At 42.4% G+C, this 17,730-nt stretch overlaps 1 protein-coding gene across 2 annotated transcripts in view; it reads right to left on the bottom strand.

The window, feature by feature from the left end:
- The window catches only part of OXR1 (oxidation resistance 1), a 559,470-nt gene that overhangs the window by 466,882 nt on the left and 74,858 nt on the right, over positions 1–17,730 (bottom strand). For both annotated transcript variants that reach the window (XM_073590175.1, XM_073590176.1), the window contains exon 2: positions 14,545–14,619. In XM_073590175.1, the coding sequence (XP_073446276.1) occupies positions 14,545–14,561 (17 nt within the window). In that variant the 5' untranslated portion in view covers positions 14,562–14,619. The remainder of the gene's footprint in view (positions 1–14,544; positions 14,620–17,730) is intronic.

The raw sequence follows: 17,730 nt of genomic DNA, 5'->3' as shown, positions 1-17,730 counted from the left end.
TCCCTGTCTCACAACCCTAAACAGTTGTCCAACACTCAATTCTCTCCTCCACCTCCCAGCACCTCCTCCCTCCCCACTCATCTCAGCTGAAGACTTTGCCTTATTTATCAAGGAGAAGATTGATAAAATCAGAGAAAGTTTTGGTCAACAACCCCCAGTGCCCTTCCTTCTAACTACCCTGCCCTCCTCCTCAAAAACTAACTTCTCCACCATTACAGAAGATTGACTCTCCACTCTACTCTCAAGATCACTTCTCACTATCTGTGCACGTGACCCGATCCCATGCCACTTCATCCCAAACCTCACCACAGTTTTCATCCAACCCTAACCCACCTCTTCAACCTATCACTAACAACTGGTGTTTTCCCCTCAAGCTTTAAACATGCCTCAATCACACCTATCCTCAAAAATCCCTCTCTTGACCCATCCTTTGTATCTAGCTATCGCCCTATATCACTTCTCCCCTATGCCTCAAAACTACTGGAACAACACGTCCATCTTGAACTGTCCTCCCACCTCTCTTCTTGCTCCCTCCTTGACCGATTATAATCAGGCTTCCGGCAACACCACTCCACTGAAACTGCTCTAAGGTCACCTGTGACCTACTAGCCGCCAAGGCCAAGCGACACTACTCTGTTCTCCTCCTCCTGGACCTGTCCTCTTCCTTTGACACAGTGGACCATTCCCTTTTACTACAGACCCTCTCATCTCTTGGTATCACAGACATGGCCCTATCTTGGATTGCGTCATACCTAACAGACCGGACATTCAGCATCTCCCACTCACACACCACCTCCTCACCGCGCCCTCTATCCATCGGAGTCCCGCAAGGTTCAGTCCTAGGGCCCCTGCTCGTCTCCATTTACACCTTCAGCCTTGGACAGCTCATAGAATCTCATGGCTTTCAGTATCACCTGCTGGTGACACACAGATTTACATCTCTGGACCAGATATCTCCTCCCTACTAAACAGAATCCCTCAATGTCTGTCTGCTATTTCATCCTTCCTCTCCGCTAGATTTCTAAAACTTAATATGGACAAAACAGAATTAATCATCTTTCCCCCATCTCACGTGACCCCCCCAACGGACCTATCCATTAAAGTAAATGGCTGCCCACTATCTCCAGTCCCACAAGCTCGCTGACTCGGGGTTATCCTTGACACTGATCTCTCTTTCAAACCACATATCCAAGCCCTTTCCACTTCCTGCCGACTTCAACTCAAAAATATTTCACGGATCCGTACATTCCTCAACCAAGAATCTGCAAAAACCCTAGTCCATGCCCTCATCATCTCCCGCCTTGACTACTGCAACCTCCTGCTCTGTGGCCTCCCCTCTAACACTCTCGCACCCCTCCAATCTATTCTAAACTCTGCTGCCCGACTAATCCACCTGTCCCCCCGCTATTCCCCGGCCTCTCCCCTCTGTCAATCCCTGCACTGGCTCCCCATTACCCAAAGACTCCATTTATAATAATAATAATACATTTTATTTCTATAGCGCCGACATATTCTGCAGCACTTTACATTTCAGAGGGGACTTGTACAGACAATAGACATTACAGCATAATAATAATCACATAGATCAGAACAGATACCAAGAGGAATGAGGGCCATGCTCGCAAGCTTACAATCTATGAGGAAAAAGGTAGACACGAAAGGTGGGTGGTAACAATTGTCCTGATTGTATGGACCAGCCATAATGTTAAGTGTGTAACAGTATAGACACAGAGGGCTAATGGATGCATAAAGCATGTGGGAACATGATGTGGGGAACCTGGTTATGGTAAAACTTTGGCTGTGCCACACAGGGATAGATTAGGTTAATGCGCTGAGGCGATAGGCCAGTCTGAATAAATGCGTTTTCAGGGCATGCTTAAAATTGTGGGGATTGGGGACTAATCGTATTGACCTGGGAAGTGCATTCCAAAGAATTGACGCAGCACATGTATAGTCTTGGAGACGGGAGTGGGAGGTTCAGATTATTGAGGATGCTAACCTCTGGTCATCAGCAGAACGGAGGGCGCGGATAGGATGGTATACTGAAACAAGGGAGGAGATGTAGGGTGGTGCTGAGCCATGGAGAGCTTTGTGGGTGAGGGTAATAAGTTTGTACTGAATTATGGAGTGGATGGGAAGCCAGTATAATGACTGGCACAAGGTAGAGGCATCGGTGTAACGATTGACAAGGAATATGATCCTGGATGCAGGATTCAAGACAGATTGGAGGGGGGAGAGTTTGATAAGAGGGAGACCGATTAGAAGAGAGTTACAATAGTCGAGACGAGAATGAATAAGAGAAACAGTAAGAGTTTTTGCAGAGTCAAAAGCAAGAAAAGGTCGAATTCTAGAAATGTTTTTGAGGTGCAGATAACAAGAACGAGCCAGTGATCGTATGTGGGGGACAAAGGAAAGCTCGGAGTCAAGTATGACCCCAAGACAGCGGGCATATTGCTGGGGAGTAATAGTGGAGCCACACACGGAAATGGCAATGTCGGGTATAGGTACATTAGTAGTGGAGGAAACACAAGGAATTCAGCTTTTGACAGGTTCAGTTTCAGATATAGTGAGGACGTGATGTTAGACACAGCGTTTAGACAATTGCTGGTGTTTTCTAGAAAGGCAGGCGTGATGTCAGGAGAAGAAGCATATAATTGGGTGTCATCAGCATAGAGATGGTACTGGAAACCAAATCTACTGATTGCTTGACCAATAGGGGCAGTGTACATAGAGAAGAGGAGGGGGCCTAGGACTGATCCTTGAGGAATCCCAACAGTAAGGGGAAAATGAGAGGAGGAGGAACCAGCAAAATATACAGTAAAGGAGCGGTCAGAGAGATAGGAGGAGAACCAGGAGAGAATGGTGTCCTTGAGGCCAATGGAACGGAGCATAGTGAGGAGGAGCTGATGATCCACAGTGTCGAATGCTGCAAAGAGATCCAAGAGAATTAGCATGGAGTAATGACCATTTGATTTAGCTGTTAGTAGATCATTAGAGACTTTAGTGAGGGCAGTTTCAGTAGAGTGTAAAGAGCGGAAACCGGATTGGAGAGGGTCGAGAAGAGAGTTATCAAAGAGCGGATAAGACGGAAGTGGACCAGGCGTTCCAGGAGTTTAGAGATGAAGGGAAGATTAGAGACAGGCCTATAGTTAGCGGCCCAGTTTTGGTCGAGGGACGGTTTTTTAAGTAGTGGATGTATGATGGCATGCTTAAATGAGGAGGGAAAGATACCAGAAGAGAGAGAGAGGTTAAATATTTTAGTTAGGTGAGGGGTGACAGCAGGGGAAAGGGACTGGAGGAGATGTGACGGAAATGGGTCACTGGTGCAAGTGGTTGGGCGAGAAGATGTAAGGAGCCTGCTTACTTCTTCTTCTGTGACTGGTTCAAAATCAGAGAGTGAGCTAGATGCAGTGGGGGAGGGAGGACAGTGCATGATATGAGGTGATTGGGAGATAATTTCCTGTCGGATCTGGTCAATTTTTCCTTTGAAGTAGTTAAAAACCCTAACCATGACATACAAAGCCATCCACAATCTGAGTCCTCCATACATCTGTGACCTCGTCTCCCGGTACTTACCTGCACGAAACCTCCGATCCTCACAAGATCTCTTCTTGTACTCCCCTCTTATCTCCTCTTCCCACAATCGCATGCAAGATTTCTCCCACGCATCCCCCTACTCTGGAACTCTTTACCACAACATATCAGACTCTCACCTATCATGGAAACCTTCAAAAAGAACCTAAAGACTCATCTCTTCCGACAAGCCTACAACCTGCAGTAACCACCAATCCACCAAACCGCTGCACAACTAGCTCTACCCTCGCTAACTGTATCGTCACCCATCCCCTGTAGATTGTGAGCCCTCACGGGCAGGGTCCTCTCTCATCCTGTACCAGTCATGACTTGTATTGTTTAAGATTACTGTACTTGTATGTATTATGTATACCCCTCCTCACATGTAAAGCGCCATGGAATAAATGGCGCTATAATAATAAATAATAATAATAATAATTAACTAAACAGACACCAGAACAGACTGGTATTTTTTTTGAATGGTTAGTAGCATTTTATGGATTTTGAGCAATCAAATCCTTGAAAATCCCTAGTTTCTTTGCCCCAAACTTCCAGCTTAGATGAGTTCTTTTTGGGAACTGAAACATTAGTACATGGAACTTATATGGAACTCCATTGTGAGGATGGAGTAAGAAGCAAATACCATATAAATACTGATACTTTTTACTCGGTTCTGTACATGGGGCCTGCAGCCATGAGCGAAGAGCGGATAGAAATCACAGAAAAATATTGGTTTTGTGTTCCTAGCAGCATTCAGCAGCCGTAGTATGTGGAAGAAGCATCTCCAGATAATCATCCCTGAGCAACGTTTAGGAGAAATTGCAGTTCCCGTTCTCTAGTGTTCTTGTATGATTGCAGTTTTTACAACAATTTTTAAGATTCATTTATCCCTGATTGAAGTTAGTAGAAAATAAAGCCACATAGACCCAGAAGAACAGCACTAATAACTGCATACGCTCCAGGACAGTTTATCAACTGCATTGTGTGAATGGGCATATATGAAATTTAATTTACAGCATATTGGCAGCAGCAAATCTAGTGTAGGTCTAGGATTCCTTTGAACCACCTATGGGGTATATACCCCGGATGGTTAGAAGGAAGCAAGATTTGAAAGTTTTCCCCAAGCTATGACTCTAACACCCAGAAAATGATTTTGCGGTACTGGACCACCCTTTGCTCAAATACGTTCACTTTTGCATTGTATTCCATACTGTTAGAGTAGGTGGCCGTAAATTGTCTCATCCGAGAGAATAGTGCCGATTATGCAATTGGTACTGTGATCATAGCTTGATTGATCCAAGTGTGAGCACAGTGTGTTCCATTCTCTCAGATGACGAGTAGATGTTTCCATCTTCTCAACTCAGTCAGTGTGCGGAAATCAAATTTCATTTAGATGTCATCCAGGTGCAGTCCGAGGCTTTGCATGCATTCTTTGACTTGCATGGCCAACTGCGATGCAATCAGATCAAACTCGAACATCCAGCCATTCTTTTCCGAGGATAAAACTCATGTGCACGGCCTCCTAGACTAATACATTTTTTTAAATTTTTTTTCGGTGTTTACTATTCAGGCTAAATAATGTTATATTTTGATAGATTTAACTTTTATGACACAATGTTACCAAATATGTTTAATTTTGATGGTGTTTTTAATGGAATTGATTCAAATGTTTGTTTTTTTTATATTTATAGAAATGTTTTACCTTTTTTTAAGTTTTTTTTTAGAAGACTTGAACCTGTGATTGTCTAATAACTTGTACGATGCGTTGCAATACAAATGTATAGCTAAAATTGGCAGGTTTCACAAGAGTACCAAACTAGAAGATATGAGAGCGTTCAGTAGGCTCCTGGGTGGCGTCGCGGCTGCTCAACATCCAGTAATTTTGTTGCAGGGGGGCGATGGGAGCATGATTATGTGCACCCCAGGACAACACCTTAAATGCTGTTATTAGAGATTGACAGTGGTATGTAAGGCTTTAACAATAGCGATCGGAGCTTAGCGTCTGTTCACTCCATTCACCCGCACTCGACATGCCCCGTATACATAAGGAAGGGGTTAATAAAATCATTTAGGCTGGGAATACATCAAAGTGGCATATGATTAAAACCCAAGTCACCTCTAAATGGGGTTTGCATCTTCTGGCCTTTGGATTGCGAGAGGCTGGGCCCATGTCCATCCAATGATTCTGTGGACTCCGATGACCTTAAATACATCCTAATAGAAGACTATTATCTTTTAAATAGTAAATAAAATCCAAAAAGCAATTCATGAACTTTGCATTATATTTTCTTTGCATTCTGTGCCCTGTTGCTTTCAAGTAAGAAAAATGAAATGTACGAGCTCCGAAAAATGATTTATCTGTTTACTGCAGTCTGTCTGGAAGCAAAGCAGTGTATCCTGAACTCTTGTAAAAAATGAACAAGCCAAGTTCAGTGATTAATAGGAGGTAGCTATTTATCACACTAACATATGACATTAGATATACCTCTATGGAGTATAAAATAATTTAGACTTACATAGCTCGTAGAAATATCATTCTAGTGTAACATATCCGAGGTCACCGGATTGACTACACATCTGATCTATCGGTCAATGCCTTGGAAGAAAATGTCCTCATAGTGTGAAAATGCCCTTTATACTGAGAGGTTTGTGAAGCAGATGACTTATACTTAGTTTATGCCCATCAATACACGCTATGGGCACCTGACATCTAGAAAGTGCAATCTTATATTAAGAGAGAGGGAGTCTTAGACATTTTCTTCTATGGCCTCACTAGTAAAACCATGATGATGCTAGAGCCTCACCAGCTTCTGATATTCAGCACTTAAAAGGGGCCTGTAGAATGCCACCAATGCCATCAACGGTGCTCCTTGTACCATCTACAGCTATTACCAGCCGATGTCCTCAATATCAACCACAGTCACACTGGAAAAAAAAACTTGCATCTTCCTATACCAGTTTCAATTTGCAATTGAAAATGTCTCCCTGGATTTCTCCTGTCAGTTTGGAATAATTCTTTTATATTACTATACTGCATAACTGCTTAATCTAGATGTTAGGCTCACTTCAATGTCCAAGTTGCTAGTGGCCACATGGGTCATGGGTGTCGGTGCAGCAGGCAGTTGAGGTCCTGGAGATCGCACACAAGGACTAAGAAGAGGAGCATGTATCAAAGGTCCTGGAAGACCAGGAGTAGATAGTAGAGGTCCCAGCATACCAGGAATAGGTAGCAGAGGTCCGGGAAGACTGAGAACAGGTTGTGTTGCACCGACAAGCTAAAAGTCTTAATACTAATGTAGAAATCGCAGGAACTTGAGATGTCGTCACGGACAGGAGACAGATCAAGAGTTAACAGGATTTTATTAACAACAAATACACTACACGCAGGGAGTAGAAGGGCACAGAGGGGAATAATAAGACAAAGGACAGGATAGGGAGTTTGAACGGGGTAGGACAGGGATGAACGATAGTTCAGAAGGGAAAGGGAAAAAACTTATCAGTCTGTAGTCTTCTTGGCTGCAGCGTCTCGGTGCTCCAACGGTGGCACCGACAACAGCTGCATATGACGTCTAAACAAAGTCTCTGGGAAGCAGGTAGATTTCTCATGCTTACAGGTGTCTAGCACAGTACAGAGTAAAGTGTGGGGAACCGCCGGCACGTAGCTCTGCTTTCTGCAGCGTGTGCAGATATATGGACCAGAAGCTCGAAAACTATAACCCCTGGTAAAGTCAGGTCACACGTGTCTGGGCCGCTATTAACTAACACAGTGAGGGGGTAGCTGAAGGTCACACTCCCGGTCTCTTCTCCAGCAGCACGCACGCAGTACTCATTTTCCTGGAGCGTCTGAATCTGGCTTTATGGCGGTCATCGGGCACGCACTGTACGTCTCATTTCCTCTTGTCCCCACTGATGGCGGCGGGTGATGGTGGTCACTGATATGTGTGCGGTAGGTGCTCCCTGGACGGAGCACTCTTCTCTGTGTCTGCTGCAGCACCCGACTTGGCTCTGCTCTGCATGCATGGCTCTGCACAACCCTGTTCTGCACGGCTCTACCCTACACAGCTCTCTCTGCAGGTGACGGGCTCTCTCTCTATGTGGCCTGCAGCAGCGCCGGTACTCTCTAAGGGAAGGGGAGGCAGAGCGCGCTGCTCTCTGCTCTGCTCATTGTAACGCTATTAACCTGCAGACTGCGCTTATATCTGCAGTTTTTGAGCATTTGGGAACATGATAGGCTCTCTTTAAGACTGACATTTTGCACACCAGTCTTAAAGGAGTTATCTAGGACTATTTTTTTTTCATCAGGGGCCTAAGAACTAACAGGCAGGTAGTTTCTACTTACATGCGTGTTGCGCTCAGAACGGATCTCTGTCGGCACAGACTGCTCCTGCCGGAGATTCAGCAGCTTCTGCTGATCTTACGCTGACAGAGCAACAACTTCCCTTCCATTATGCTCTGTTTTGGTGCATGACTGATGACAGACGTCATACTGATTGACAGCGGACTCACCACTGCCTATTTGCAGGGAGCCAGCTGTTAATCAGCAAGATGACATCCACTGTCAGGCATCATCAACAGAATAGCCCAGAAGAGGATAAGCTGCTTTGTTGACACTGAAACAGAAGAATTGCCGGCAGGTTCGGTCCATGAACCCTCTGAGTCTGTGTCGGCTAGAACAGACAGGTAACAGTTTTTAGGCCCATAGTAAAAAAAATAGTCCTAGATAACCCTTCCATGAAGGCACAATTGGAGTAAGGTGCACCTAATTCATTAGGAGTTGCATGCCATTTTACAAATCCCATGCACCTCCATCAGAGATGATACTTCAATCAGGGGCTCGAGTACATTTCTGGTATAATTTATGCTAGTCAAGTGGCGTACATTTTTATGAATTTGCCGGGGGGATCTTGATACGCCTCATCCTTCCGCAACTCTGTACTCTTTGGAGAAGCTGGTCAGGACTGGAATCACAACATTTTGGTGACATTTTAAAGTGTCTTATGCCATAAAACTGGCAAAAACACCTTGATGATTTGGGACCAAAACCTTCCTGTTTGACTGTAGTCCCCATATATACCTATCTACGCACGTACCAGTCTATATTAATATGATTCCCCTTCCAGTGTTCGCCTTAGTCACCAGAGCATCTGGAAGAGCAGGAAATATTTATCTCAAACAACGTAAAGTACTCTCCAGCTCTCCCATAAGTGTACTTAGCAGGAGCAACGCAGGCATAAAGCTCCACCACACAAGGGCTTGTAAGAAATTAAATGTATGTCAGCAAAGAACAATCTTTTATGACATAGATCTTCTAGGCGTCTAAATCTGTTCTCACATAAGTCACCCAAAACTGAAGACTCACCTAAATTCATCTCTGTTACATACATATAAATGGATTTGAAAGAATTATTTGTTAACTCCTCAATAATTGTAAAGCGTCGAGTTCATCTTTAAAAGGGGTTGTTTAGGTAAACTGAAAAGTTGACCTTTGGCTTTGGAGCAGTAAAAATAACAAACTAAGGGTAGAGTCACACTACCGTTTTTAGCCACATCTGAGAAAAGCGGTCCAATTACGGTATTCTGATCAGACTCTGATCGCAGTTTGATCAGAGTGACATTTGTTTTTCTCGGACTTGGAGAAATAAAATAAAAAAAGGTTTTCCACCTGTCAGTCTGTGAAAATCAGACCCCACTCTGATGTCATCTGTGTGTGGTCTGATTTTTTTTTCACGGACCCATAGACTTTCATTGCCAATTTTGATCTGACACTTGAATCAAAGTCGGACATGTATCTGATTTTTTTCCGTGGACCATTTGTCCCAAGGAAAAAAAAAATCGGACATGTGCACAACCCTATTGAATATCATAGGTACAAGTGTTGTCTGGCATAGCTATCACTCGTCTGGTAAAATCTGTCATGTGTGCGAGCCTAAGAGTTACTTACCTTGTCACTTATATTGCTAATTTTTACTTTTTCGAGCAACTGGTGAGATTTTAAAGTTTTCCCATTTCCAGTATTTCAGCTCAGCTCTTACTGAATTATTTGCGCAACATGGCCACTACCTGGTGTACAGAACTGGGGTGTTCAATATACTGTTAATCTCTCAGAGGTCATAGCTCCAGGTATATGCAGAGGAGGAACAGGGTATCAGACAGCCCCATCTATTTGCTAAACAAAAAGTTCTGCAAGACTCAGTACGTGAAGGAATTACATGGATGGTGATTTATTCGAATGGTTGTCATGTACTGCTAAATTTCACCTTAAAGGGGATATGTCATGGGGAGGAAACTGGACAGTTTTTTCTTTTCTTTTATTCTCACTTCTCCCTTGGATATTCCCCTTTTTTTAAATATCGAAAGGTGTGATCACCAGGTGCGATGCAGAGGTGGGGTGCTGATGGGTTGCCATGATGGCCAGGTCAGCAAGCGTTCATAGCAGACCGTGATTTCTGCTATATGCAGCAATACTGTAGTAATGTGTATAGTACAAGAGATCAGACGATTGCAGGTTCAAGTCCCATAAGGGACTACAAACTACAGTACAAAGTAAAAAGAAATGTTTTAAAGTAAAAAAAAAATATAAGTTTGAATCAACTCACTTCTTTCCCCATTAAAAATGAAGAAATAAGAAAAATGTGAAAAAATACACATATGTGATATTTCCACATCCATAAAAGACTGATCTCTTAAAATATAAAATTAATTAACCTGATTGGTACATGCTGCATTAGGGAAAAAAAATGCAAGAAATGGAGTTTTTTGGACACTACAACACCGAAAAATAAAATGCTATAAGAGGTGATCAAAACATCATATCTACCTCAAAACAGCATACAGGAAAACATTGACTCAGAGTGTTTTTTAAACAAGCTCTAACACAGATCCATTGACCAAAAATTGAAACGGTTACGGATTTCAGAACATGGAGCCACATGCTATCTTTTGCTTTAGAAATTTCTGATTTTTTTTTACCACTTATGCATGTTTGGTATCACTATAATTGTGCTGATCTGGAGAATCATATTGACAGGTAATTTTTACCATAATATGAACACTAATAATAATCGCAGAATTGTGCTGTTTCCGAAATTTTGCCACACTCATCCCGCAATAACAAGCTGTTATAAGGCTGTGTCTACAGAAACATAAAAAAGTTATGGCTCTTCGAAAAAGGAAATGTCAAGCTGTGATGGTCTTCATTAAGGAAGAGGGGCCTCAAACTGTCCATGGAGCTGGGACCCTAACTTAACCTGACCCGGGGGTACTCTTAAAGGTTGGGTAGCCCGAGTCTCCGACTTTACTATGCTCTTGTGAAAACCTTAATCTGTCTCCTCCCCCACCCCATAAGGCATTTGACAGAAATGAAAGGTGAACCAGACACAAACACAAAACAGAGATAACAGAAGACCTCTATCATACAAACCAACAATAGGGAGGAGGATAGGGACAGGGAAGAATAAACTAAATGAGAAAAGGGACCAGGAGATAAACAAACACATACAACAGCAAACTACAGAACACCACAACTCCAACTCCAAACTTCAACTACTTAGCCTTAGCACACAGCACTGGAAGACAATTCTCCAATAGAAACAACGTACACCTATTCAGCACAGCGTCTCCTAAGAGCAAGGAAGCCGATCTATCACTGGCAAGACAGAGAGGGCCTGGCCATGTTTTATAGGAAGAGTTAACTACCAGATCAGAAGCAACTGAAATGGAGCTGCATTTTTGTGACCCACATAGATCGTTAACCTCTTCAGCACAAAAGGAAACCAAATTCATTTAATATGGGATCCAAATATACAGGCTAAATGGAAGATCTGCAATTCACAATATGCAGTGATCTTTTATCCCCAGATCTCCCAGGTTGGCGTGTCACACTTGTGACAGGGAAGGAAACAATGGAAGTGGAAAAAAAGAAAATAGTAATCTTATTAAAAACATATTATTTTATTTAATCAACCTCCAAGTGTTGTAACTACTTTACTGCCTTTCTCCCAAACACTATGTCGCAGTGCTGTTTCAGTGATCAGTTTTTGCTCCTTTAGAAACCCCTTTCAACTGCTGCTGAGGAGGATCCATACATTTTATTCAAAGTCTGTGTGCAGGAATTTTAACTGTCTGACTACTTAGATGGGAAGCAGAGGGGCTCAGACAGGGAAATTCCCATTCACAGATTATTATGGCATATGGATCTTTCCTGAGCAGCAGTTAAAAGCAGTTCCTGCTTCTAAAGGAGCATGAACTGGGCATTGAAAAAGCATAATGTTTGGGATTGATAGTGAAACAAAGCAATGAATTATATTGCAAAAAAACATAGCTTTGCAGTACCTGGAGGGTAAATAAATAAAAAAAACAAAAAAAAAAAACGTTCAATTACTTATTATAGTTATTAGGAAATATGCTCTTAAAAAATGAAATGATCCATTGAGCTCTGCTACATCTGTACAAAACAAGTCTCACTAATCCCTTCTTATGCATAACAATCAGTTACTTTAGGTTCTAATATCAAGAAGTACAAAAAAAGATTAAAAAAAATACTGTTTACAAAGTGGTATAATAAGACGTGTAGAGCGAGTATTCTGTGCCAGCGGCACTTGGAAGTGCACAGCAAATCTTTCCTGTGTTCTGGCACAGCATAAATTAAAGATTCAGACTAAATAAAGCAAAAATTGATAGAGACAGAGAGTTTAAGAGATTAAAACAAATTGATTTATCATTCTTTGGAATTATCATTTAATTTCCTGTTGTTTTCATTTGCAGGGACGGAGTTTCAGAAAATTATCCAAAATGTATTATTAAGAAGAGGAAGTGTAGAACTTTCCGGATAACATTAATTTCCCACAGTTGGTAGGTTAGCAGAGAGGCATTACTATACGAAGACCTGAAGAAGCATCTACACCCAGCATGCACACAGCAGCGTCATATAAATCAATATTGTGGCTCTCACAAACATCTATAGGCCAGTAATAAAAATCCATGGGGAACCATTTTTTTTTTCAGAGCTGCAAGGAGTCTTTTACATTATATGTCGAGTCCCTGACTTTGATGCAGGCTCCAGTGCTGAGCCTGCATCTTTCCCTCATATGCCTGTAAAAGTCGCGGGTGGATCGAATCTCCATCGGAGCTATTCATAAGTACAACGCATCCCACAAAAAACAGGCCCTCATATGGCTATATTGACAAAAACATAAAAAAGTTATGGTTCTTGGAAAAAGGGAAGGGAAAAATGAAAAAACTGAAAATGGCTATGTCGTGCAGAGGCGGCAGTGGTGATCCAGGTCTACTCAATTTTTTCACTATGGGTTAAAGAGGTAACAGACAGGTAGTTGCTTACTTCCTACCCCTGGGCCAATCTCCGCTGGCAGAAAGCAGTTACAGACTGCTCCTGCCGGTGATTCAGCGACTCCTGCTGACGTCATGTCGACAGAACAGCGGCTTCACTGTTTGATTACCGGTGTTATGTTGATTGACAGCTAGTTCCCTGTTGCCTAACTGCAGTGAGCCAGCTGTCAATCAGCATGGCATCAGCAGTCATGCCCCATCAGCAGTCACACCCCATTGGCAGATTAGCCTGGAAGAAGAAGAGCTGCTCTGTTGATGTGGAGCAGCTGAATTTCCGGCATGAGTGGTCGGTGACTGCTCTGAGCTGGCTCCAGGTAGAAAGTGCAGGTAGAGGCCTATGTTAGAGACTTCTTGGTTGTTAGTTTTTAGGGCCATAGTAAAAAATAGTCCTGGACAAACTCTTTAAGGATTTATACAAAATACCTGAAGAAAATGTCATGCCATTTTGCATTCTGTATCATTTGAGATTTTGTACTAAAACCACTACCATGGGAAAATAAATTGTACCCATAGGAACTTCACTGCCATACTCTGCCCATGCATAAGGCTGTGTCGTCTGAATGAGTCATTAGTCGTTACCCTTTACCACATCAGTAAAATGTATAACTGTAGATTTTCTCATTAAGGAAACTTGTATTACATCGGTTAAAAGAGGTTGTCCAGTGAGCACAGGTGATAAATATATCATTACTGGGACCCCATCGATCATGAGAATATGCCTGTGTGTGAAGTGGTTGTGAGCATGTGTGACCACTCCTGCATTACATAGGATGGATGGTCGCACATGCTCACAGTATCACCATTCATGCAGAATACTTTAGGCTCCCATTATCAGGATTGGTGGGTGTCTTAGCATTCAGATCCCCAGCGGTCTTACCCTACCAGTCTATCTGGTGTTTAGGTAATAGATGTTATTCATGGGAAACCTTTTTAACTAGCAAAACAAATGATGTGAAAATTACATAGCAAAAATTAAATAGATGTGTTCAATGAAAGAGCATTAATTTTGCAAACTGCCACCTAGTGGGCACAATATCACGAAACACAGGCTCAAAAAACTCACACCAAAACAGATCAATAATAATCAGAAAACACTAACAGTATACATCAAACACCCAAAAATCACTAGTATATTACACATGTATTTATTCCTAGCCTTCTTTACAAATGTACATCAATTGTCTCTCATTGCCCCTTGATACAGTAAAGTGGTGCGTTTAGATCACACGTAATGCTGGAAGCTGAAATGTGTAAAGACCAAGAACACAGTAAGAATTGTTAATTGATTTTTAGAAGGATCGCGCTGACTGCAGCAATGATTTCTAATGTCAAGGATCTAGAAAACTTTATGAAAAATGGTCATAAGATTTTTACCATTAAAGTCAATGAATATGATCAGGAGTAGGCGCATCAAGGATACAAGGCAAAGAAATAAATACATTTCCATCCATAAATTTTTTGACTTGAGCGATAGTGAATAACAGATGCTGAACCAAACAAACACAGCACAAACAGTAAATGAACTCAGCCTATAAAGTCAGAAACAGAGAGCGGCTGGTGGGGAGCCTTGTCATTTATGCCACCAGTTTTTTTCACTTTTCTGAAAAAATAAAGCCATAACCTGACCTTCTGCTGCTGAACATTTTGATCAATGCTCCTTTTCACATTCACGACTGATCTTCCTTGGCTTGTCTGATGGACCTGAAAAATACAAGACATCAGGCTGTCAATTAACGAAAAACATGCAGCCTTGGCATCATCATCACAATCACAGTGTGTCCTGACTATAGTGACAGAAACCCTTTTCCATAAACCCTATTAGAGCATTTCGATAAATCAGGGCCCTCATAAGGGGATCTCGCGCTAACCACCCTCATCAGCCAAGTGTCTTCTGTTTCTTTTTTTGTTAAAGCTACAATTATCTGGCGCAATAGCAGAGAAGTTCAGATTAAAAATGCGATGCATAGGATGAAATAGGGCAATCAAACAACCCTGCATGGGCGCTATACGAATAATTGTCACGCTATGCCAATACTAGAGTACAATGTGCCCCAAGTGGAATACTGTATAGAATATGTACAGTATATGTGCATTTTATCACTGTTTATCTGGGCAGGGCCTGACAATATCTGGGTACTGCTTTGCCATATGTAGTCTGTGTTGGATTGGGGTGCTAAGGGTCCACCAGTGACATTGATTCTGGGGGCCCACTCTACAGTTACTTGCTATCATCTCCTAATATTACCTGTTTGCAAGTAGTAGTATATGAGAGAGAATAAATTAACAGGAACCTGATCCAGTGGTCAGGTACATATTATGGTGCGACTGGCTTGAATTCCTGCAAAGTGGCTCCTACTTGCTGGCATCCCTAGCTCCACTTTTGATTAGCCGGCTTGCTGCGGCATCATGTGTGCATTATGCTGCAACGATGATGTTGTGCCAGGCCGGCTACTCAAAAGATGAGCCAGGGATGCTGACAGGCTGGCTAATCAAAAGAGGAGACAGGGACGCTGACAGGCTGACTAACCAAAAGAGGAGCCAGGGATGCCAACAGGCTGACTAAGCAAAAGAGGAGCCAGGGATGCCGACAGGCTGGCAATCAAAAGAGGAGACAGGGATGCCGACAGGCTGGCAATCAAAAGAGGAGACAGGGATGCCGACAGGCTGGCTAATCAAAAGAGGAGACAGGGATGCTGACAGGCTGACCAATCAAAGGAGGAGCCAGGGATGCTGACAGGTTGGCTAATCAAAAGAGGAGACAGGGATACCGACAGGCTGACTAATCGAAAGAGGAGACAGGGATGCCGACAGGCTGACCAATCAAAAAAAGGTACAGGGATGCCGACAGGCTGACTAATCAAAAGAGGAGCCAGGGATGCTGACAAGCTGACAAATCAAAAGAGGGGACAGGGATGCTGACAGGCTGATTAATCAAAAGAGCAGACAGGGATGCTGACAGGCTGACTAATCAAAAGAAGAGCCAGGGATGCCAACAGGTAGAAGGCAGTTCGCAAGCTACCATCCAGCGGCCATTGCTAAAGCAAGGTCCTGTGAATCAATTCTAGTATATAACCCAATATTTCCCAAATACCCTTAGAATTAATAGCAGGAGCCACAATGTAGGTGAAAAACATGCCAGGGTAGATTAAAACTCACAGCAATCCAAAGCAAAAGCTTCCTTTCCAGGCATAAAATCAGGTAAAACATAGTAATAAAAAAACTTAAAATAATCCTTGCTATATAGTTATATAGCAATCAATGTAGATCCATTATAATAGTGTTGAGCATTCCGATACTGCAAGTATCGGGTATCGGCCGATACTTGCTGTATCGGAATTCCGATACCGACATCCGATATTTTTTCAATATCGGGCATCGGAATCGGAAGTTCAAAGTTGATTGACAGCCGAAATGACGTCATCATGATGCGCGGTGTGTGCGCATCATGATGCGCCGTCATTTCGGGCCTTCCGGGGGTCTCTGCCGGCCTGCCGGGGGGGCTGTGCCGGCCTGCCGGGGGGCTGTGTGGACTGCCCGGGGTCTGTACCGGCCTGCCGGGGGGCTGTGCCGGCCTGCCGGTGGTCTGTGCACCCTGTGGGGGTCTGTACCGGCCTGCCGGGGGGCTGTGCTGATGTCCGGGGTCTGTGCAGGCATCGTCCGATGGGACTACAAGTCCCATCGGGTGATGCCTGCTACCATGACAGTGATTGACACATTAGCCAATGATGGGACAGTAGTAGTCCCATCATCCGGCTAATGTGTTAAATGTTTAAAAAAAAAATATATATACTACATACATACTACATACATACTACATGCATGCTACATACATACTACATGCTACATACATACCACATATATACTACATGCATGCTACATACATACTACATGCTACATACATACTACATATATACTACATGCATGCTACATACATACTACATGCTACATACATACTACATACATACTACATGCATGCTACATACATACTACATGCTACATGCATGCTACATACATACTACATACATACTACATGCATGCTACATACATACTACATGCTACATACATACCACATATATACTACATACATACTACATGCATGCTACATACATACTACATGCTACATACATACCACATATATACTACATACATACTACATGCTACATACATACTATATATACTACATGCATGCTACATACATACTACATGCTACATGCATGCTACATACTACATGCTACATACATACTACATACATACTACATGCATGCTACATACATACTACATGCTACATACATACCACATATATACTACATACATACTACATGCATGCTACATACATACTACATGCTACATACATACCACATATATACTACATACATACTACATGCATGCTACATACATACTACATGCTACATACATACTACATATATACTACATGCATGCTACATACATACTACATGCTACATGCATGCTACATACATACTACATGCTACATACATACTACATACATACTACATACATACTACATGCTACATACATACCACATATATACTACATACATACTACATGCATGCTACATACATACTACATGCTACATACATACTACATATATACTACATGCATGCTACATACATACTACAAGCTACATACATACCACATATATACTACATGCTACATACATACTACATACATACTACATGCATGCTACATACATGCTACATACATACTACATACATACTACATACATACTACATGCTACATACATACCACATATATACTACATACATACTACATACATGCTACATACATACTACA

The sequence above is a fragment of the Dendrobates tinctorius genome, unplaced genomic scaffold (assembly GCF_039654945.1).
Source record: "Dendrobates tinctorius isolate UK_male_01 unplaced genomic scaffold, ASM3965494v1 ptg000116l, whole genome shotgun sequence".
NCBI classification, from domain to species: Eukaryota; Metazoa; Chordata; class Amphibia; order Anura; family Dendrobatidae; genus Dendrobates; species Dendrobates tinctorius.
The sequence above is the reverse complement of the archived record's forward strand: the minus strand, read 5'-3'. Positions and strand labels throughout refer to the sequence as shown.